This window comes from Xylona heveae, assembly GCF_001619985.1.
Source record: "Xylona heveae TC161 unplaced genomic scaffold L228scaffold_3, whole genome shotgun sequence".
NCBI classification, from domain to species: domain Eukaryota; kingdom Fungi; phylum Ascomycota; class Xylonomycetes; order Xylonales; family Xylonaceae; genus Xylona; species Xylona heveae.
The window spans coordinates 2,149,224-2,171,332 of record NW_017264195.1 but is presented as its reverse complement, the minus strand read 5'-3'; the positions used below and the strand labels follow the sequence as shown (position 1 = coordinate 2,171,332).

Sequence of the window (22,109 nt, the reverse complement as noted above, 5' to 3'; positions counted from 1 at the left end):
AAAAAAAAAAAAAAAAAAAAAAAAAAGCCTGAGCGACAAAAGAGTTCGGATGCCCCGTCTTCTCATTCGAAGAGCGGTTATGGCATCCTACATCTCTACCCCTTTCCTTCCGCGGCCTCATCTAGGGGCGCCCCTCAGGCAGTTGGAAATAAATCCTTCTGCGATTGTGGCTACACCCCGACTCGAACTCACCTCGGGAAATTCCAGGACGTTTAGAGTATGACAGAGAGCTATTAACCACTCTGCCACCGTCCCTTCTGGTTGGAAAGGTACTGATTGACTTCCTATTTATGTTTGGCTGTCAGTGAAGGAAAAGGGTATGGCCGGGGCTAGCGAATCAGGAGCTGTCATTACGTCTCTGGCATATTTCCGGCATGCCGGCTTCGATATGGCTAAGCTGGATATCTGTGCACCCTCAATAGGAGAAAGGAATAAGGATCTGAAGTGCTTGATTCTGATACGGGGGTAGTCTACGAGGCTCGGTCAAGCTCCTATGTGATTGAGATAACTGTTTCCTCAAGGCCTTTCTCCAGTTCAACTTCAACCAAGGTGTTCACTGCATCATAGTATTCAGGTGCTCATCACATTACTATATTTACAATTGAGCAAGTGTTGGCTCCCCAGAAGAAAAGTAATCTACGGCATATAATGGACATCATGATAACATCACAAACGGTATTTTGCAGGCACATGATCTCGAGTAGAACCTCGGCCAGAAGACTAGCGAATCAGTGAGGTTTGACATTATGATGAGCCATGTAAAGACCAATGCTATGAAAGCAAGCCTCAAAGCTCCGTGAGATTTTCTAAATGTTGGTGAGGACTGACGAAAGCAAAAGCACGTAAACAATAGAAGGTGATGGAGCAGTCAATGATAGATGTAGAATTGCTGTTTGCTTTCACGTCCCCGTCTGTGGAGACTTCCATCGCACAATCTAAAACGCCGCAGAAGTAGTTCACTTGGTATTTCAGATTGCCACAGTCATCATTGCAAGAGGAAATATCAACAATGCTCTGTGGAGTATGAAGCAAGTAAGAGCACATGTCTCAATCAACTAAAAAAAGTTTACCATGCATGAGCAATAGGCACTCGCCTTGAGAGTAGGTATTCAAAGACATTTGCTGGGTTGGAGATGCCCAACATGGCAAAACTGACAGACAACACATTGGAAGAATTAGAAAGCAAAAACAGAATATAAGCGATACCATAAGTCAGACGAAAAAAAGGGCACGCATTGCACTTGACAACACAATCGAACAAGGGGTTATTTCGCTGTACAAGAAAGTCAACTTGATTGCGTTGTCCAGTAACATTTTTATTGATTGCCATGGACTCCGTCACCAGGGAAACTCCTGTGCATATTAGAATGACTTAGTGTTGAGGGAGTAAACGGAGGGTACTCCGTATGAAACGGCGAGGATTGAACAGTGCGTGGATGATCTCAATGGTTAGTCCATGTGGAGAGCATTAGATAAAGGGTTAGATTGCCCTTGCCTACCTAATCTTAGGTCCCTGATCAGCTCGGGTCCTGAAATGAAGATGGGGGGGAGATGGCCACCAAGGAACCAATGATACCAGCAACCCATTGCACATTTCTCTCCATTGCTCGTCATTCTTGTCGTTTTTGGGTCTCGCACCGGCAAATGCTGCTTTCCGGTGGCGTGCCCTAGCCAAAGCTTGGCCTTCCAAAGGTCGATGAGTGGGACCTGAACCGCCGAGAAATCCGGGCAGCATCGCTTGAATTAACAAATCTGTCCAATTAAAGTTCCTGGGATTCTTGCTTGATTCCCCCTTTAGCCTCTGGGGCTGAGAGACGGACGAGGGAGAGCAAGTCTGGTTCGGGGTTCTCGTACCAACCCACCACACTCGACCGTTTCCCTGTCTGCAGCCTGTCGTCATTTCAGCAGGGACTCTTTTTAACCTTGGATTTACGAGAGAGAAGTCGCAAAGCTGCCGTGGTTTGCCAGCCACGCCCTAAAATAATCCCACACCCGCCCTCGGCCACAACCGCTTCACACTCTTTCCCCTGTCATTTCCCACTTTCTTTTTGCTGGCTGAAGGGAGAGAAAGTGAGATACTTGTCGCCTATTGAACGAGGCAGAAGACAACAGTCGGAAGGCTTCATCATAGGTGGATTCTTTTGGAATCACCAGTCAGAGTGTACTAGCATCTACTTTTGAAATTCAATTCGCTTTTGTCTTTGAATTTCCATCTGATCTGGCTCAAACAGCGCAAGTGCGACCTACTTTTCTTTCGCAATGGCGGACTCGGAACAGCGACCAAATACTCAGCCCAATGGAGATGCCGGCGTGAGCGACAGCAACCACAATCATGACAATGAAAAGACGCAGAGCAAAGGCGCCAAACATGATCTCGAGAAACTCGTCGACAAGCAGAAACTGGAGGAGAAAATGAAGATGGTGAAACCCGAGAAGCAGCCGCCGGGCGGATACGACAGCATGCCGATTCCGTCGGCGTCTCGAGGATACACGGTGAAATTTACCTTTCATCGCGCAACAAATTTGCCAATGGCAGACATCAATTCGCTTTCCTCGGATCCTTTTGTCTTGGCGCAGCTCAAGACGGACCTGCCCAAGCGTCACAAGGAAGATCCGCCATTCATGTTCCGCACCCCCACTATCAGGCGCAACACGAACCCCGAATGGAACGCCGTCTGGATCGTAAGCAATGTCCCCGCATCCGGGTTCCGACTGAAAGCGCGCCTCTACGACGAAGATCCAGCCGATCATGACGATCGCCTGGGCAATGCGCATATCGACGTGGACCACATTGACGAGAACTGGCCCGGCATCCATGAGCAATCGTACAAGGTGAAGAAGCGCATGGGCAGCAAGAGAGCATACTTTATTCGAGGCTGCGCAGCCCTGTTCCAGCGTGGCCTTGACATGAGCGGCGAACTTACCGTGAGCGTGGAAGTCTTGGGCAGGACCGAAGGCGATGCTCCCGGTGGGCAATTGTATACCGCCGGGCCAATGGCCTGGACGAAGCATTTCTCACCCCTTCTTGGACGCATCAGCGGCACAAAAGCTGCTAGTGACGATAATCCCGGAACAGAGCGCTACAAGTACGTTTCCACCCCCGAGTGTAACACATTTATTGTCACATAGAAGTAAAAGCAAAAGCAAAAAGCAAAGAAGACTGACATATTCGGCCCTTGGGGGCCGTGACGTAGTTTCCAAGCAAATCAGATTCAACTCGCAGGACCTGTCCCGTCAACGCTCTACCACCGATACGTCGAGTTCAAACCATTCATCGGATCCATGTTCACGACCAAAGGCGTACGGGGCTGGATCCTCAACCGCGCATTGCACCACCAGCACGCGCGCGTGTACAACTTTGACCGCACCACCGTCTACGGCTCCTTTGACGAGCCGTGTCGGGACATGACGCTCAAATTCCTCGATCTCGTACACTACGACCAAGGCGGACGAATCTTCACCTACGTGCTCACGCTGGACGGACAGTTGCGCTTCACCGAAACGGGCAAGGAATTCGGCATCGACCTGCTCTCGAAACATACCATGCACAGCGATGTGAGCATCTACATTGCCTTTAGCGGCGAGTTTTTCATCCGGCGGCATACGCGCAAGAACCATTTCAGCGATAACGAGGCTTCTGATCCCACCCACCCTCCCGAGGACATTGGAGGCGGGCCTCCCAAGGACGAACCCCCCAAGGACCCGGCATACTATGAGCTCGTCATTGACAATGACTCGGGCACGTACCGCCCCAATGCCAAACTCTTGCCCGACCTCAAGAGCTTCATTCATCGCAACCTCCCAGGCATCAAAGTCCTCACGCTCGACTGTAATGGCGACAAGGAGAAAATGGACCGCCTCAAAACCCAGCAGCGCGAGCGCAAGAAGACGGAAGGCGATGCCCATGTCTACGTCCAGGGCAGCGACGCGGGCAGTATATCCTCCTCGGACGAGGAAATGCTTGATACCATGGACGGCGATGACGGTAATGGCAATGGTGCTGGTGATATCGGCGTCAGCCAGGGCGTCAAGACTGTCTTGCATGGACCCAAACAGCGTGTCGAAAAGTTTCAACATCCTGGTAAAGCGCGACGAGAGCGGATAGAAACCCTGGATGACCAGGAAACAGAGCGTGCAGAGCAAAGCCATGCTTCTCATCCTCATGCGCCTGCTGCTGCTGCTGCTGCTTCTTCTTCTTCTCACCCTGATACGCATCATGATACTCATCAGTCTGATGCCCCTCCTTCTGCTGCTCTTTCTGATGGTCCTTTCTTTGATGCTGTTCCTTCTCATCCTGATACCGCTTCTCATCATGACTCGGCTGCTGCTGAAAAGCCAAATACGAATACTGCATAAGAGACCAATCTTGACGTTTCTTTACTTTCCTTTCCTTTTTCGTTCCTGTCTTGCCTTTCCTTTCTTTCCTTCTCCCTCTCCCGTCTTGTTGTTCTTAGGTATTTTTCTCATCTCTCCCCCTCTCTGATTTCAAATAGCCTTTTGTAATGTTTTTTGTCCATCATTTTCTTTTTCTTTTTTTGTACTTTATGTCACTTATACCATTTATTTTATTCCTTTCTTTCCTTTTCTCTCTCTCTCTCTCTTCCCTTCCGATTTTGGTTTCGGCATTTCCTTTCCTTTTCCTTTCTCCTTTGTTTTGGTTTTGGAGCACTCCTATTGCCATTGTCGTATCAGGTACTCATTGTATAACTTGGTCACTGTAATTATTAATCATCAATCATCAAGTGTGATTCGAGAGTTTGTGTATGTATATACCGTAGTAGATTCGAAAATACCTAATAACAACAAACCCGACAAATCCATAGGAAACCCCCCAAGGAAAAGGAAAAAAAAAAAAAAAAAATCATGTGAATCCAACCACAACAATACTAAAGCTCATACAGAACGCCACGCAGATGCCGAAGAGACCTAGTAGACAGGGATGTCGTGATGCAGGTCCGGCAGCACTCACGGGGACCCCGCTGGTGGTAAATACGTGCGTTGTGCCAGTGAGTGAGACTGTGGGCGTTGTCGCGGATGTGCCGCTTCCTGTGGCATTGACGCGGAGTTTGTTGCCAATGGGTTCTCCAAGAGAAGAGCCGGATGCTGATGCGGATGCTGATGAAGCAGCATAGGACGACAAGGATGACGTAAAAGTAGAAGCAGCAGCAGCAGCAGATGATAATGAGGAGGAAACGCCAGGTAGATCTGGCCCTTCTCCGAGAGCTTTTGTCGAGGTGGCTAGTGAGTCGAGAGACGAGACCGTTGTCGATGATGCTGTCGAAGCTTTTAATGCTGTTGACGCGGACTTGCTGTTGGTGTGCTTGCTGGATATTGACGCAGAGGCGGAAGAGGGACTGGAGAATGAAAGTCCGGAAGAAAGGGAGAGAGGGGAGGAAGGGAAAGAGGATGATGTAGCGGTTCCAGTGGATGTCGATGCGGAGATAGATGACCAGGATTTCACACTAGGATGGATGTATAAGTATACTTAAAAAGAAGAGTTGTAATGAGATAAAAGGGGGTGGGCAGAATTGAGATCTTACAGTTTACATATCGACGAGACAAAGTTTATCGTTGCTAGTCGGGCATGAGTTTAGCTTTGGGTTGTACTCGTATTACAGGGTCTGTACATGGATGGATATGCAGTTCGAAACGGGTTTAAACGATGGCCAACAAGCAAAGAAGTACACAGTAACTTACTCTGTTGGTCATTCTTGGAGCAAGCATTTGTAAGACAATCAGACATGGTGCTTGCCATTTTCTTATCTGCACAGATGCATTGCATGTCCAGCAACGCACAACCGCTTTTGCTAAATGATGTGCCAACGCAGGATTCCTGTCGTTGTATTGTTAGTACGAAAAGAAACACTAGGAGCCAAACATATCGTCATCGAGGAAGGGGAAAAAAAAAGAAAGCAGTCAAATTGTAATGTGTAATGCAAGCCAATTTGCTTTACGCAATGCACAAATGCTTTGCAGGACAAACTTGCCAAAGCAGATCTGCAACATTGGTGAGGAATCGAGGTAGAACTCCAGAAAAGGACACGAGAAAAGGCAATTGATACCGCCTTTTGGGAAAACATAAAGTGAAGAGTAGGACAAGGCCTACTGCAACTTACCGCACAAGAAGGTAGACTCTGCGGCGAAGAATCCGCGTCCGAGGCCGTAACGCCCAATACTTGACTGCCAGATAATGTGAAAACACCAAGAAGCAGACACGACGTTGACGCTGAAATGGAGAATTTCATAATGAATTAGTGATAGATGGAAAGCAAATAAAGCGCCAACGTGATCAGATATTATGAGCAATATCACACAGCTGCGGATCAAGAGTACACCGTAGGACCAGCCTAATCCAGCATCGAGAGAAATTGTAATAAAGTGATTTGAAAACTGTCTCCTCGAGTATTGGCAAGGAGAAAAGTATGTGAAAGAAGATAAATATCAGACTGTGACATGAAAGACTCATTCAGATGACGGGTAATGGTGTCTATACATGGTCGCTATGGCAGGTAAAGGCCGCCATAGATAGATGAAATGTCAAAAAAAGGAGAAGACTGGATTGAGTGCGCCACAGGTTTGCATATGAAAATATGAAAGTATGCAAGGTATGCTATATAAATCATTCGGATCGTCCTGCATGTTGGGCATAGCCGCTGGGTGTGCATATTCGAGATGATAAGAGCTTGGAATGGTACTCCGTAGGGTTGCAGAAACGGCGGCGTAAGCGCCGAGCCCAGAAAATATTTGTGTAGCCATGTTAGGCGCCGACGAAGAAAAGTAGAGCTACATGGTGAAAAGAAGAATTGAAGAGATCAAGCAAAGGACAGAAACGTCTGTAAAGAGGAAAAAGGATTTGACGTTGCCGGGGGACAGTCTAGTTCGTTCTGGGCCTCTGCTTCGTCCACCTCCTCTGTATGGAGAACACTCGGCGCTTAGCTACAGTGTCGACTGCAGCTCGTGATTCGTGTTTCACGCTATGCCACTTTCAAAAATCGGAATAATAATATCCCAATTCAATTGAATCGTGTATTATAAGTGAGCCTCTCAAAGGTACGAGAGCATCAATTCTTTGCGTAGTCATTGGATATCCGAAGCCATTTACACGGCCTGATCCTCCATATCCGATTCAGTATCCAAACCCGTCTTACATCACTTGATATCAATACAAGGCTACATATTTGAATTGTAAGGATTGAATTGCATATTCGCGTCTGAATATCTAGGCGGAACGCAGAATATCGAGTGCTTGGTATCGTGTCTCCATCCAGCAAAAAGCAAGACAAGAGAGACGAGCAGAGCACCGTCAGAAAACAAGTTGTTGTCAGAAGAAGAGAAAGAAGAAGAGAAGTAAAAAGAGAAAGAAAAAAAGGGGAGGTAAAATAGATGAAAATTGGTTATCACGCCGCCAAAGCTGGCAAATACACCCCCGAGCCAGCTTGACCTTCTTCGCACATACACGCATTGTAGGATCTTTGTAAATCCGGAGCAAATTTCAACTCGAGGGTCAAAAGAAAAACACATAGAACCTTCCGTCCGGGGACATAGTAGTGGTCAATCAAAACAGCAACAGGAGCGTAGGCTTCAATTGGCTAGCTGCTTCATCCCCGTTTTTCAAAACAAACTCCTTGGGCTCCTAACTTAGCAACAGCTACTCCATGCCCTGGTCCGCTCATTCTCCTTTATCATATCGATTTCAAAGGCATCAATGTGATTAGAAAGAATCGAGTGGTTGAGAGACAGAGTGCAGCGCCCGAGACCCGTGAAAATTGCGCGACAAGTTTAAGACTCGGTGGCGGGAGCGGCCTCCTCCTGGGCTTCGGCAGCCGGGGCTTCCGACTTGGGCTCGGCGGGCTTCTCGGCCTCCTTGGCGGGCTCAGCAGCGGCGGCCTCAGGCTCGCCACCGTCAGACGAGGTCCAGAGAGTCAGGTTGTCCCGGAGCAGCTGCATAATGAGGGTGCTGTCGCGGTAAGACTCCTCGGATAGCGAGTCAAGCTCGGCAATCGCGTCATCGAAGGCCTGCTTGGCCAAATGGCAAGCACGGTCAGGGGAGTTCAAGATCTCGTAGTAGAAGACCGAGAAGTTCAGCGCGAGACCGAGGCGGATGGGGTGAGTGGGCGTGAGCTCAGTCTGAGCAACGTCGGTGGCGCTCTACATGTATGGTCAATTAAAGATGGTCCCCACAGAGAGAAAGGAGGTTTTTGCGACGTACCTTGTAGGCTTCATGAGCGGCAGTGGCCGCAACCTTGCGCTTCTCACCCGAGGCGAACTCGGCGAGGTAACGGTGGTAGTCACCCTTCCTGGAGTAAACGTCAGCAGCCGTGATGATGCGGAAGACCGGCTCGGCAGAGATGACGAGACACGTACATCTTGTGGTAGAAGACCTTGGACTCGCCAGACTCGGCCTTGGGGATCAAAGAGTCATCCAAGACGTTGAGAACATCCTGGCAGACACGCTCAAGCTCGGCCTCAATCTTCTGGCGGTACTCGCGAATGGTAGAGACGTGCTTGTCGGAGCCCTTGGACTCCTCCTTCTGCTCAATCGAGGAGATGATGCGCCAAGAGGCACGGCGGGTGCCAACGACGTTCTTGTAGGCAACCGAGAGAAGATTCCGCTCGTCGACGGTCAACTCACCACCGAGCTGCACGAGCTTATTGTTAGTGGAGAAGCTCAAAAGTGCAGCAGGGTACGGCCACACGAAGGGTTATGTGTCGTCTGTCGAGGATGGAATCAAAGAGCGCGTGTTCATACCTTGGCAACTTCCTGCAATAATGATTAGCATATCTCGAGACAAATTCACGGGTCGAAAACAAACATACCTTCATGTAGGTGACCATTTCTGTAAGAAAAGGAGGGATACGATTAGCAACGCTCATCACAGCCTCAAAACATTTCGTTAAACCTACCATCGTAGCGCTCAGCCTGCTCGCAGAGCCGGGCGAGGAAAGTCTTGCTGCAGAAAATGTCAGATCGCTGGTGTCATCGAAGCGGGGATGTCATGTTATGGATTGAGGTGTACCTCTCGCGCTGCAGTCATCATCAGAGGTTAGCTACATTGATCTTCGGAAAGTCTCCTTGAAAGTGGGATATCAAACAAGGTCGAGAAAAGCGGTCCCGCAACTCAAGTAATTTCCAGTGTGCGAGGACCGCGTCTTCTACCAGTCACGAGCAAGCGAAGAACAGGGGACTTACTTCGTTAGCCATGGCGAAGATTGTTTATGAGGATGAGGGGTGAGGGGGAAAGAAGAAGAGTTCAGAACACGAAATGGGTGGGATAAGAGCTTGTGGGTTTGGGGTAAGTTGAAAATCGAGTTGAGAAAGAAGCGTAGTGTGAGAGAGGGAGAGAAATGGGGACAGGAAGATTGAGAGATGGACGATTAGCAGTTTGGGTTTTGGCGACAGGCGGCGGGCACGACACTTGGTTGTCTATTATTATTGCTTGTACGTACCACAGTAGTACTTCCTTACTATAAAAGATACAACCAACCTACCACGACGACTCGTTCGACTGACGGGTCTCCTCTGTTTGGGGCCCAAGCGATGCCGCTTTTAACTCGTCACTGCCTCGTCCTGCTTGCGAGTTGCTCCACTTGGGGCCCCCGGAGCCACAACAAACGCAGCTCCCACCAACCGCCCGGCCCTTGGGTAATTGCAGACTTCACCCCATCTCCATCCCCCTTTCGTCACGGTCAAGATTGATATTACTCGTAGCGTTCACCTCTCCTTGATGCTCTTCATCAATTTCGTGTACGTGGATACCAATAATGTCCCCGAACAAGCCTGGTGAAGACGTGTACTGGAGCAGCCAATGTGAAGCTTCCCTAACCCCCAACCAAACAAGCTAAACCCATCTCCACGAAAAGCCATGTGGAAGATGCTGCCACAGGACCCTGATTTCTCTATTTCTCCTCCCACAATCTTTGCACGGTGAAGAGATTGTGCCTTACGAGGTGATGGACAATGTTAAGATGAAACCAGCCCAAGGTTGGCAGAGATTTCAGGGAGGGCTCTCAGACGATGCGTGGGTTGGTCCCACAGGCAGGCAACTGGTGAAATAGGCAGACAAGGCGGTACGCTGCAGTGGACGGGACGGACCCCGCACTTCCCTTCTTCTGTCTTCTTCCACCTGCCAGCTCTAGCGAGGGGCGAAGGAGACCAGACCAACCACCCAAATCACCCACAACTCACATAACACAAACAGCGGCCTCTTCTCCTTGAATCTCATGACTCATGACTCATCAAAAAAGAGTCGAAGATTTTATTATCCGGAATTCAATGAAGAATAGTAGAGAAAGTTAATTCATTAATCAATCACATTATCGGCAGGCCACACGTCTTTCCAACTTTTGCTTGCCATGTGTCATTGGTCATGTGTTCGGAAAAAGGGGGCATGGTGAGGCCGGAATGGGTCCCTTCCTCTTATGACTAGCGCTGCGACAAGGTACTCCCTGGACACTTCTTGATATGTTAGAAACACCACAGCCCGGTGGACGGAGGTTCGATGACATTTCGGAGTTTCTCGCTTCAGGACACGTTGGAGATTGTCGACGATATCCATTGATTAATCAGGAAATTTATTCCTGGGCAATTGATTATCCTGCCATTGCCTCTCTTTGTTTGTCCTGTGTAAACCGTGTTCTTCTCTAATTCACTTGCTCCTCACGGTCTTTACTTATTCACAAAATCCCATCTTCCTCTGCTCGCTGATACGGGAGTATCGCTTTCGCTATCTCAATGCCCATCTGAAACAAACGTAGAGGCGCAACATCGGGATTCCCCATTGAGTCAAAATGGAAGACGCCTACATTCGCTCTGCGCAAGATGCGCTGGGCCACTTTAACGTGACAGAGCATGCTGGTCTCATAGACGAACAAGTCGAAACTCAGAGGACCCTCTTTGGCCGCAATGGTATGTCTCGACCTTTCAGTGCTGACCCTTTTCACGGAAGCAAGCCATGCTAACTCCACCTAAAAAAAGCCTTGCCAGAAGATCCTCCGACGCCTCTCTGGGAGCTTGTTCTAGAGCAATTCAAGGACCAGCTAGTTATCATCCTGCTCGGTTCTGCCGCAGTGTCATTCGCGTTAGCTTTGTTCGAGGAAGGCGATGATTGGACTGCCTTTGTTGACCCAGTCGTGGTATGTTATTGAGATGGAAAGCTCTCGTCTATGGCTACAAGTACTGATAGATGGCCCATTCTAGATCCTGACAATCCTCATTCTCAATGCCATTGTTGGAGTTTCACAGGAAAGCAGCGCCGAAAAGGCTATTGCTGCTCTTCAAGAATATTCTGCCAACGAGGCCAAAGTCACCCGGAATGGTGCCCTCAAACGAGTCAAGGCCGATGATCTAGTGCCGGGAGATATCATTTCAGTTGCTGTGGGAGACAGGATTCCCGCAGACTGCAGGGTTCTTTCTATCCAGAGCAACAGCTTTAGCGTTGACCAAGCCATTTTGACAGGCGAAAGTGAGAGTGTCGGAAAGGATGCGACAGCTATCACCGATAAGCAAGCAGTTAAGCAGGATCAGGTCAATATGCTTTTCTCGGGAACGACAGTCGTCACCGGCCATGCAACCGCGCTGGTCGTGCTTACTGGAAGCACCACCGCGATTGGCGACATCCACGAGAGTATTACTGCGCAAATCTCTGCTCCCACTCCGCTTAAGCAAAAGCTGAACGACTTTGGTGACCTGTTGGCCAAAGTTATCACGGTCATCTGCATTATCGTCTGGCTCATTAACGTTCGGCATTTCAATGATCCCTCTCACGGAGGCTGGACCAAGGGAGCAATCTATTATCTTAAGGTATGTTTCATCTGCAACTTACACGTGCCAGTTAGACACGGTTTACTAATTCTCTTGTCCAGATTGCTGTTTCTCTTGGAGTTGCTGCCATTCCTGAGGGTCTCGCCGTTGTCATCACCACTTGTTTGGCACTCGGTACCCGCAAAATGGCGGGAAAGAATGCTGTAGTCCGTAGCCTCCCGTCCGTGGAAACTTTGGGAAGCTGCAGCGTCATCTGTTCTGACAAGACCGGAACTTTGACCACCAATCAAATGAGTGTCAACAAGATTGTGTACCTGAATGAAGCCGCGACGGGGCTGGAAGAGATCGACGTGGAGGGTACAACATTCGCCCCTGACGGCAAATTAACAGCAAACGACAGGATTCTAGAACATGTTGCGGCATCTTCTTCTACGCTCCTTCAACTGACCGAAGTGGCTGCGCTCTGCAACGAAGCCCAAATCGCATATGATCCCAAGACTGCAACGTACAGTTGTGTCGGCGAGCCGACCGAGGGCGCTCTTCGTACCCTGGTTGAGAAGATTGGTACTCCTGATGTTGCGTTCAATCAAGCAAGCGAATCTGCACGCGTTCACCGTGCGAGCAAATATTACGAGGATTCTTACCCTCGTCAGGCAATCTATGAGTTCTCGCGCGACCGCAAAAGCATGTCAGTTTTGATTGGCAGCGACGATCATCAGCGCCTTCTTGTGAAGGGTGCCCCGGAATCTGTAATCGATCGATGCTCGCACGTGCTCGTTGGCTCCAATGGCAAGAAGGTGCCTCTAAATGAGAAACTCAGTTCACTTCTGTCTGACGAAGTGATCGAGTATGGTAATCGGGGCCTGAGAATCATTGCTTTCGCTGCAATCAATGACATGGCACCCAACCCTCTCCTACATACCGCACGCACAAGCAAAGAATATGCACAACTCGAGCAGAACATGACCTTGATCGGTCTTGTCGGCATGCTGGATCCTCCCCGTCCTGAAGTTGCCGAGTCCATTCGGAAGTGCAAAGAAGCTGGCATTCGCGTCATTGTCATTACTGGCGATAATCAAAATACGGCAGAATCCATTTGCAGAAGTATCGGCATCTTTGGCGAAGACGAGAACCTCCATGGAAAGAGCTTCACTGGCCGTGATTTTGACTCTTTGACCGAAACCGAGCAATTGGCTGCGGCCAGGACCGCGTCCCTTTTCTCTCGTACTGAGCCTGGCCACAAGTCAAAGCTTGTCGATCTTTTGCAATCGATTGGTGAAGTTGTCGCCATGACTGGCGACGGCGTCAACGATGCGCCTGCATTGAAGAAATCTGATATTGGCGTTGCAATGGGCTCAGGAACCGATGTTGCCAAATTGGCCGCAGACATGGTTCTCGCTGACGACAATTTCGCGACCATTGAGGCTGCTGTCGAGGAAGGACGCTCCATTTTCAACAACACGCAGCAATTCATCCGCTACTTGATCTCATCCAACATTGGTGAAGTCGTGTCCATCTTCTTGACCGCTGCCGCAGGAATGCCAGAGGCTCTCATTCCGGTCCAACTTCTGTGGGTCAATCTCGTGACGGACGGTCTTCCTGCCACTGCACTCTCCTTCAACCCTCCGGACCACGACGTCATGCGACGCCCACCCCGAAAGCGAGACGAGGCTCTTGTCGGTGGGTGGCTCTTCTTCCGTTACATGGTTATTGGCACATATGTTGGCGCCGCCACTGTCTTCGGTTACGCCTGGTGGTTCATGTTCAACCCCGAGGGTCCTCAAATCAGCTTCTACCAATTGACGCACTTTCACCAGTGCAGCCTCCGCTTCCCTGAGATTGGTTGCGACATGTTCTTCAACGACATGTCTAAGTCGGCCTCAACCGTGTCTTTGTCCATTCTTGTGGTTATTGAGATGTTCAACGCCATGAATGCGCTGTCTTCTAGCGAGTCGCTCCTCACGCTTCCTCTGTGGAATAACATGCCCCTCGTCTACGCCATCATGTTGTCAATGGCCCTGCACTTTGCTCTGCTGTATATTCCTTTCTTGCAGGGCTTGTTCTCCATCATCCCCCTTAATTGGACGGAGTGGAAGGCAGTGCTCTACATTAGTGCCCCTGTCATGTAAGTTTCACCAGTTTTTCTCCTCCCTCCTGCTTTGGTCGATCTTGATCAATTGTACCACCGCTGTGGCGGCATTCCTCCCCATACAACTGCAGCCGTATCTCATTTCGTTTCCTTACCTTTTCTTTTATGCAACAACATGCTGACTTATATAATCACCAGCGTCATTGACGAAATCCTCAAATTCCTCGAGCGAGCCTTTTTCCTCGCCAAACCATCCCGCATCGAGCCTCGGCCGAAGAAGGATTAAGCCGTTTGTAAAACCATACATGGCTTTACATTCTCGTTCTTCTTTCCCCCATTACCCTATCAACATCTCTTCCCAGCATGTCCATCATGTTTTCTTTCCCTCCCCTTTCCTTACCTTTTCTGTTACCTCGGTTCTTACACTTTTCCGCCGCCCCCACTTTCCGTTCCATTCTTGGGATACCACATTTTAGATGTCTAGAGCAAAAGAAAATCGTTGCAGAGCATGGAGAATACTGGCACAGTAGCGCAAAGATGAGAAAGAGAAGAGACTAAAAAAAAATCGATTGCTCCTTGCATATACATATTCCTTAAAACTGCTAAAAGGCGAAGCGTAGCTTTTCCCCTGCCCTTCCGCTTTTTTCTTATTGCATGTATATACTTTCACTTTCTACAGTATTTTTTCTTGAAGTTTAAAGTTTACTTTTGTAAGAAAGACAAATACAATAAAATACTATTGATTCATGATTATATGCAATTTCCAACGGAGATTTACCCTCTTATATAGACTTTCCTAGGGCGGGCTTCAGTTTTGGGATGGACTGTCTTTTCACAAAGGGCGCAGCGAGTTTTGCTGACACAAGTGAAAGGAATGGATTAATACAATCTGGCTCCCGGGTAGTATGGAGTAAAGCGGCCACAGGGGCATATTTGTTAGTTTCAAGGAAATGATCACATTTAGATCTGCTGGAGGGATTCTAATGCCGTAATAGTACAAACATAACGTGGGCTTTGGAAGGAAATAAGAGAAAGTATATTGGGGGGAAAAAGAAAAGGAAAAGCCAAAATGCAAAACTCCGTTTTAGTCCTGCCGACCCTTCAATAACCGCTTTGTGACCTTGTCCTTTTCAATGATGTAAACGTGGGCGCCCCAGCCCGAGAGCGCGTCACGGTCGACAGCGTTGAGGAGAGCTTGCGAGACAGTCTCGAAGAGGTCCTCAGGGCCCTATAGAGTTGCGAATCAATGAGTTGGTGATGTGATTATTGAGTTTCGGGCAAAACAAGCGTGGATCAAGGTATGTATTGCTCTCCAAGAGAACAAGGAGCATTAGATCGAGAGGAAGACGAGGAAAGGTGAAAATGATAAAAGAGGAAAATACGCACAAGGTCCGGCTCCCACAATCCTTCGCAAGTACCGAACAGCTGGTCGCTGGCAGTACCGCTGACGATAAAGTCCTTGGCAAAGTCGATACAACCGATGCTGTCGAAACCGCAGATGAATGGCTTTCCCGTAGTGTGGTTGATGCCCGCAATGACAGGACTGACGAAGAAAGGACCAAATCGCCGCTCATACAGACTCGAGCTGACGAGATTGGCCATTGTTTGCGGCGAGATGGGCCGCTCCTCACGCAGCCGGTACATGTTGACCTTGTAACGGAATAGATCTGACACCGTTGCAACGTCCGTCGCCAGCCCTGTGAGACCCAGGTAGACATCGCCATAGTTGAAGATCTTGGGGAAATTATTCGAAATTGTCAAGGCTTGCATGCCTAGTCGCAGATCGCATGCAATTGCAACGCAGTCTTTGCCGACCATTGCCACGCAGGCACCGCCATCTAATAAGGGTGAAGAATGTTAGCTGCGGTGTAATGTCTTCTGGTATAGGTCGCAAAATAACAGATGATATGGATTAGGGATTATGGTTGGCAGGAAAAGTGAACGTGGAAGAAATGTATCTAGCGGGTAGTATCGACAGCTGTGCGTATGGACACTAGGGCAACGCATTGGACAGAGGACATCTTTCGGTTCAAGAAACGTACTTATTGAGAAGGGAGAAGACTAGATTGAGGAAATCTGTATTAGCACTTGAAAGCCGGGGATAAGAGATGAACAGTGACGGATAGATGAGTTGGATACGGACCATCTTGAAGCTCTATATTGAAAGAGAAAATGCAAAGCACTTCTCGCACGAGCTACACCTCTTTGATACCCTTTACTGAGAATGCTGGGGATTGAATCGTTGAATATTGGGCAGTGGTGTGGTTCGTCGTGCTACTTCCTCCGCTTCTCGTCGTTAGTCGTAGCTCTGCGGTCAGTAACTGTCGTCGCTCGCTCTCTATAGCTGAGCAACTCGATTAGGTTGACATCGGGATACGCGTTGGTAAGTGAGCCTCCCATGTGGCGCTAACCTTCTCTTGGCAGCTCCACCGGCATCTGCCGTATGACGAAGTTGAGAGCTCCAGAACCATCCATCCTTGGGAGAACGTCTACTACGAATATAAACATTACTGGCTTTCTGCAGCCTGAAATTTCAAGTCTCAGCGTGTACGACTACGTGATCGAGGCTACAAACAGATACACTTTCTCTACTGATAAATCCTTGACGGATTGTGCTGTTTTTCTAGGCGGCTCTGCCCCGCATATTTTCTCGACTTGTTATCAACACTTCCTTTAGCTGCCTACAACCCGCCGCTGGGGAAGATTGTTGTCTTCGACAAACATGTCTTCCCATGTCGTCGTGATAGACTCGTCTGCTCGTCGGGCAGTGGTCAAAGTCACTCCAGGAAAATTCCTGACTGATGTATTACATGAGGCCTGCACGAAGTTCGGCGTGGATTCGAACCAGTACACACTCAAGTAAGTATTCTCTCCGCAGTACTTATAGAAGAATAAACTAATTAGCCTGTATAGAAACAATAATAAAACATTAGATTTATCTCGCACATTCCGCCTGTCCGGCCTCACATCAGGTTCAAAACTGGAGCTCGTCCTAGGCTCTAAGTCGCCGTCGGTCGTTTCGGTCGCCTTGCAATTACCAGAAAGCGAAGCCAAAGATATACCCAATGGACGCCTTACAGACAAGTTCCCTAGCTCGACAACAATGTGGCTTATCCTCCGCAAATTCGAGTCCGCCGTAGCTGGCGGAGCTCAAGTCACGAAGAATTTTACCGCTCGTGGTATTGCGCAGACATCTACTGGTGGTAGTGGGGCCGGAAGAGTCTACTACGATAGACCAATCCTAAATGTAATGGGACGGGAACTTTCTTCATTCACTGACCTTCAAAAAACACTGGCACAACTCGGAATCAATAGCGGCAGCGCATTAATAAGGCTGACCTTTAAATCGAGCGATACTCCTCTAGACGAGGCTATGGTTGATATTGAACAGTACTTCAAGAGTATAGAGGCAGAGGACAACCCGCAAAAGGTGGATTCGCGCGGTGCTCATGCCAGCGGCGCCGCTCAGTCTCAATCAACACCAGAAACCAATGAGAACCCTGGAATCTCAGAAGCAATAGCGGGCGTTGATTCATCTGCTGAGACAGCGGGCATGGAGGACATAATAATGCCTGACGTTGACAGTGCTCCGGACAACATCAGCGGCGAGAAACGAAAGGCGGACGAAGTCGTTGAAGATGGTCTTCAAAGAGGGACGCCTGAGGCACCCCAATCATCAGAAGCCAGCATTTCGCAAAATACTATTGTCGGGCCAGACCACAGGCCGATATCTGTGTTTGCTGCACCAACTAGCACCAGTCCTCAAGCATCCCACCTTCTCTACAATGAAGGAGACTACGAGCCAACTGTTGACCACGCAAAGTTGCATCAGGCTCGGCTCGCGAATGAGGCGAAGAACCGGCGTCTGCTCTCTGAAGCTGAGCTTGCCGCGGCTCGACAAGCTGCCCAGCAGAAGCTAGATGACACCGCTGAAGTCGAGCTGAAATTGAGATATCCGGACCAGACGCAGATCGTCAGTAAATTTACCTCTATGGATACCACTTCTACTCTCTATTCGTTTGTTGCCGGCACACTCGATCAGGAGGATCAGCCTTTTGCCCTCACATATTCATTGCCACGGGGGCCCAAGGCCATTCCCAAGGAAAGCAACCAACGACTGATCCGCGACTTGGGTCTTACTGGCCGAGTTCTTGTCAATTTCGTCTGGGATGAAAACGCTAGCAGCGAGGCCAGGACACGTCCGGCCCTCAAAGAACAATTTCGCCAACAAGCAAAGGATATCAAAGTGGAAGAGCCAAAGTTGTTGCCTGACGACGACGCCGAAGAAGAACGCCGGCAAAGAGCATCTAATGCTGCTCAAAGCAGAGCAGCGGCGAATAAGGGCACGGGTGAAAGGAAGACCCTACCAAAATGGTTGAAGTTGCCGGGAAAGAAATAAGCTGGAAACAACTTCAGTTGAGCTTAGGAATTGTCATGTCTAATAATGAAAGGGCCACCAAATAAAGCTTTTTACGAACGTCTTCATATGAAACTAGGGGTATAACTTTTTTGCGAGTTCACAGCGGTGCATAGCGTTGGAAGAGAATGTTTCCGCTTTAGATAAATCATGGTCGCTGGAGTTTAGAAGCCAAGGTCCAAACCATGGATTGGCTTTTACAATTGACTTATATTCAAGGGCGAGCGGTGTGACTTGTTATGAACTGTCCAGGATCGGTTTGGTATTCGGAACTTGGCCGCAGATAATTCATAGGGCCTAAGAAATCGAGTTGGTATCATGCGGAAACATATTGATCACAAAATCGATTGGTAGTCATGTGCACTCTGAATTGGCACTTCAATATTGCGTGTTGCGCCTTGAAAGCTGCGAATGGTGATAATATTTTTCCCCCTAATGGAACAATTCACGGAATGGAAAAACGGAACAGGTTAAAAACCGTTTAGTGAGCGCCGGTTCTTCTGGCCTCCGCAATCACATTCTGCAGCTCATCGACCTTTCTCTTGCCACGGCCGAAGGTACCGAGCTGTATCAGAGTCAGCTAAACTGTGGTATTCATGGATGATTTCGTCTGCTAAACATACCCGCTTCTTGGCAAGCTTACGGGCACGCTTGTCCTTCTGGTTGCGGAGCAACTCAATGATGCGGCGCTCGTAGGGGGCGAGACTGAACAAGACAATCGTTAGCAAAAGCCATTCCTTCCAAGTCGTCTGTTGGTGTAGTGTTTCTCAGGTTATTCTTTTGGCGGCTTGGATCCGTGAATAGATCTAACATTGGAAAAAAAGTCGTATAAAAACACCGAATGCGCTTGTTCCGATCTTTTGGAATGAAAAAAGGTCGCAATAAAAGTTCCTTTTTCATTTGCCAACGCTTCCGATCCTAACTCCAAGCGCCGCCGAAAGAATAGCCCAAAAATCCCCTTCCATTGACGATGAATATGGTTCGATGGAATAATATCAGACATACCCAGAAACCTCCTTGGCGATCTCACGGACGAAAGCGGTCTTCTTGCTGAGGTGACCCTTGGTGCGGGAGACACGGGGCTTGACAGCGCGGGGGGTGGTTTTCTATAGTCCATCCAAAAGATACCAGTCAGCCAAAAATCCTTCAATGAATCCAGTCACTATGCCCGCGAAGTGTTTGAATCCTTCGATATCTCGTCCAGTCCATGTTGGCATTTTAAAATCCTCTTCTCCATAGAGGAGGAAGGACTTCTCCGTCAAACGGACGACGAAGAATATCGGCGAAACTCGAAGCGCTCGAAAAACCCAGAACGAGGGAGAGAGTATCATGGGAGACATACGTGGCCGCTGTTAAGACCCCGGATGATGCCGGTGCGTTCCGTCGCCATTTTTGATTCCGTTGACGAAGGCTGGGGGATATCCTTCGAAATTGTCGTCGTCGAGGTTCGTCGTCGTGGGCGGATTCGTCTCGCTATGCGAAGGTTCGAAATTCGTCTACGGCCGAGTGTGCGCTGATTAGGTAAGCCGCGCTTTTTGTGGGCCTAGCCCTTAATGCCAAGGCCAGGACAGGTACTTGCCGGTCCCTTTCCCGAAACGAAACCCGTACTCCGTATGTTACCACAGTCAAGTTAACGTTACTATACGATGGTAGTTTATGTCTAGAAGGATTCAGATGCTCTTTGCCTTCGACATGTCGACAAAACTTTTAAAAATGTGAAATCGTCCGATGTCTCGACCTTGTTTTGACTTCCGTCAAGAGAAGACACTATGGAAATCACTTTATTATGTCAATGATTTGTTTATGGCCTGGACATGTTCGATCGTTCCACCGATCCCCATCCGTGTTTCGGAAACTTTAAAGGGGCCTCGCGATCATGGAACATTCCTAGGCCAAGTTCGCTCAGTGCGCAGTTGCGGTGCAAGCTGGCCATTTATCATTTCAGATTAGCGCTTCATGTCTTGAATTTTACCTAAATTATATTGATCAACCATTTCAAAAAAATCCAGACCGGTATATAGATGCGTTCACTACCATCGAATACGATGCGATGAAAACCTACAAGCTGCTCTTTATCCATTGCTTGAAATCATTCAAGATTCTCGGTCTGAAAGGAGTATGATTCGGGTATTCATCGTCAAGCGCCTTGTGTGCTTCAATCCTCCGAACGGGCGTAATTTGTTACAGTACATTACTTGATAGCGACAGATGACTACAATTTATTACTTCCCAAAATTTCAATTGCAAATATCGCACGACACGGAAACTTCTCGGTCATTTTCCGCACTTGGAGAGTAGGGATCATGGATTTCTGTGCAACGTCGTGGTTCATCTACCTCCAGGGTGCAACCATGTCCGTTTTCCATCACTGGGTAGGCTATGCGTGGTCCAATACCCCGGCGGAAGGACTGTACTACCAAGCATCTGATCAGAAAAGATAAACCCAGCACCTGCTTGATCAAATATAAGAGGTTTTCTAGCATGCCCGCCCAAGGAGTATCAATAAGCAGCTGGGGATGATAGCCGTGAAAACCACATCTGTCCTTTGTGTTTTCCTATTGGCCAAGCACAGTCAACTTCTGTCCAAAAATCATCCGAGATGATTTTACAATCTTTCCTCGAGGCTGACAGCCTATATCTAATGATGTGGCGGGCTTCTTCAACAGCCCTCGATTCTTTCCGACCTTTATGATGAGTCGCCTTTATTTTTGCCACGACGGCCGTGTGACACTATTGGCGCCACGACTGTATCAATTTTGATGCAGGAATGGTTTAATAATTTTCTGTATGTTCCCACGTTCCAGTATACATGTCAAGTATAGCGTGGACCAGCATCTGTGTCGCGCGATGAATGCTTTGAAATCCAGTTCTATTGCCGGCAGTGTAACCTTCGAAGATAAAATTTTGAAGAGGAAGGTTTGCAAAAATTTTACGCCATCATTCAAGCTGCATACCGAAGCTTCGTTCTGAATTGAATGCAAGTTGTTTCTGAAAGAAACTACATAAGGCCCGGGCCCTTGGCACCATGTTTGATGTCTTGTTAATTCAGGATGGCGAACTGCCTATTTCTTACTCACGCATGAGCAGTTGAGGAATTTCCAACCTGCATTCAAATCCTGTCAGCATTGTTTAGATAATTATGTGGCCCAGAACTGTCAAGGCGTTCGATCGGTACATCACCACTCAAGTGAGACAAGGCGAACTGTGGCTTCGCTCAGATTTGCCATTTTCTTATCCGCTATGTGTGTCTGTAATAGCGGCATGTGATATCGGCAAAGCAGGATGCGACCAAAATCCCGTGGCTGGCGAATTGCTTGACGTCGGTGTAAAGAATGTCAATCTGTACCGGAACCTCCTCGGTGAGAATTATCGAAATTGCATCTTCAGGTTCGACGAGCAAATCGCAGTCTCCCTAGAGCTTATGCATTGAGAAAGAAAGGCCATGTGCTGTGCCGCAAAACGAACTATACCGCATTGGTTCACCGCCCACATGGCCCTAATCAGACCCTGAGCGGCCAGTTTTTGATTCTCTGGCACGATCTTCCCCCTTTGAAAATTCCGTTAGGTAAGCTCGTAATTGAAATCAGACTCATTCGACTTTGGCTCTACGGCAAAAACATCAAGTACAGCCACCTACGTCGAATATGCTTGAAAGAGTGAGACTTGATGACGGGTGGGGCGACAACGATTGTAGAGAGGCGCCTGATGGCGCTCGGCAAAAAGGGTAAACGGTCCATCGAACGTAGTCTAGACCATGAAGGCCAAAGCCCAAACACCCGCCAGCCTGTAACCGCAGCCGAGAGGAAAGAGTTACATGAAAGGTACCCTTACGGCGACGTTAC

The 22,109-nt window shown here is 48.6% G+C and overlaps 8 protein-coding genes across 8 annotated transcripts; 3 read left to right on the top strand and 5 right to left on the bottom strand.

Annotated features, from left to right (window-relative positions):
• Window positions 1–823: 823 nt before the first annotated feature.
• Window positions 824–1,490, bottom strand: L228DRAFT_245599 (hypothetical protein). Its single transcript, XM_018332204.1, has one exon. The coding sequence runs from the start codon at window positions 1,328–1,330 to the stop codon at window positions 1,067–1,069; it is 264 nt and encodes an 87-aa protein (XP_018190177.1). The 5' UTR covers window positions 1,331–1,490; the 3' UTR covers window positions 824–1,066.
• Window positions 1,491–1,864: 374 nt separating this feature from the next.
• L228DRAFT_281678 (hypothetical protein) lies at window positions 1,865–4,705 on the top strand. Its single transcript, XM_018335909.1, has 2 exons — window positions 1,865–3,086; window positions 3,195–4,705. The coding sequence occupies exons 1-2, from the start codon at window positions 2,260–2,262 to the stop codon at window positions 4,354–4,356; spliced, it is 1,989 nt and encodes a 662-aa protein (XP_018190176.1). The 5' UTR covers window positions 1,865–2,259; the 3' UTR covers window positions 4,357–4,705.
• Window positions 4,706–4,771: 66 nt separating this feature from the next.
• On the bottom strand, window positions 4,772–6,391 carry L228DRAFT_100462 (hypothetical protein). The gene is made up of 4 exons (XM_018328853.1): window positions 6,117–6,391; window positions 5,698–5,833; window positions 5,541–5,574; window positions 4,772–5,462 (listed from the first exon to the last, which is right to left on the bottom strand). Exons 1-4 carry the CDS (start codon window positions 6,243–6,245, stop codon window positions 4,862–4,864), a joined length of 900 nt encoding a protein of 299 aa, XP_018190175.1. The 5' UTR covers window positions 6,246–6,391; the 3' UTR covers window positions 4,772–4,861.
• Window positions 6,392–7,779: 1,388 nt separating this feature from the next.
• L228DRAFT_237534 (14-3-3 protein) lies at window positions 7,780–9,202 on the bottom strand (the record flags this gene model as incomplete). The annotated part of the gene is made up of 8 exons (XM_018330940.1): window positions 7,780–8,148; window positions 8,210–8,297; window positions 8,365–8,639; window positions 8,750–8,761; window positions 8,818–8,837; window positions 8,905–8,951; window positions 9,018–9,025; window positions 9,191–9,202. The coding sequence occupies 8 exons, from the start codon at window positions 9,200–9,202 to the stop codon at window positions 7,780–7,782; spliced, it is 831 nt and encodes a 276-aa protein (XP_018190174.1).
• A 1,470-nt stretch (window positions 9,203–10,672) lies between these two features.
• L228DRAFT_100415 (putative endoplasmic reticulum calcium ATPase) lies at window positions 10,673–14,600 on the top strand. Its single transcript, XM_018328852.1, has 5 exons — window positions 10,673–10,906; window positions 10,976–11,133; window positions 11,198–11,800; window positions 11,863–13,886; window positions 14,049–14,600. Exons 1-5 carry the CDS (start codon window positions 10,789–10,791, stop codon window positions 14,134–14,136), a joined length of 2,991 nt encoding a protein of 996 aa, XP_018190173.1. The 5' UTR covers window positions 10,673–10,788; the 3' UTR covers window positions 14,137–14,600.
• A 26-nt stretch (window positions 14,601–14,626) lies between these two features.
• Window positions 14,627–16,222, bottom strand: L228DRAFT_245593 (proteasome subunit beta type-3). Its single transcript, XM_018332203.1, has 4 exons — window positions 15,994–16,222; window positions 15,893–15,911; window positions 15,237–15,688; window positions 14,627–15,078 (listed from the first exon to the last, which is right to left on the bottom strand). The coding sequence occupies exons 1-4, from the start codon at window positions 15,994–15,996 to the stop codon at window positions 14,935–14,937; spliced, it is 618 nt and encodes a 205-aa protein (XP_018190172.1). The 5' UTR covers window positions 15,997–16,222; the 3' UTR covers window positions 14,627–14,934.
• A 350-nt stretch (window positions 16,223–16,572) lies between these two features.
• Window positions 16,573–18,249, top strand: L228DRAFT_266937 (putative UBX domain protein; the record flags this gene model as incomplete). Its single annotated transcript, XM_018334924.1, has 2 exons — window positions 16,573–16,709; window positions 16,764–18,249. The coding sequence occupies 2 exons, from the start codon at window positions 16,573–16,575 to the stop codon at window positions 18,247–18,249; spliced, it is 1,623 nt and encodes a 540-aa protein (XP_018190171.1).
• Window positions 18,250–18,748: 499 nt separating this feature from the next.
• On the bottom strand, window positions 18,749–19,657 carry L228DRAFT_237530 (60S ribosomal protein L36; the record flags this gene model as incomplete). The annotated part of the gene is made up of 4 exons (XM_018330939.1): window positions 18,749–18,832; window positions 18,891–18,972; window positions 19,273–19,373; window positions 19,610–19,657. 4 exons carry the CDS (start codon window positions 19,655–19,657, stop codon window positions 18,749–18,751), a joined length of 315 nt encoding a protein of 104 aa, XP_018190170.1.
• Between the last annotated feature and the right edge of the window lie 2,452 nt (window positions 19,658–22,109).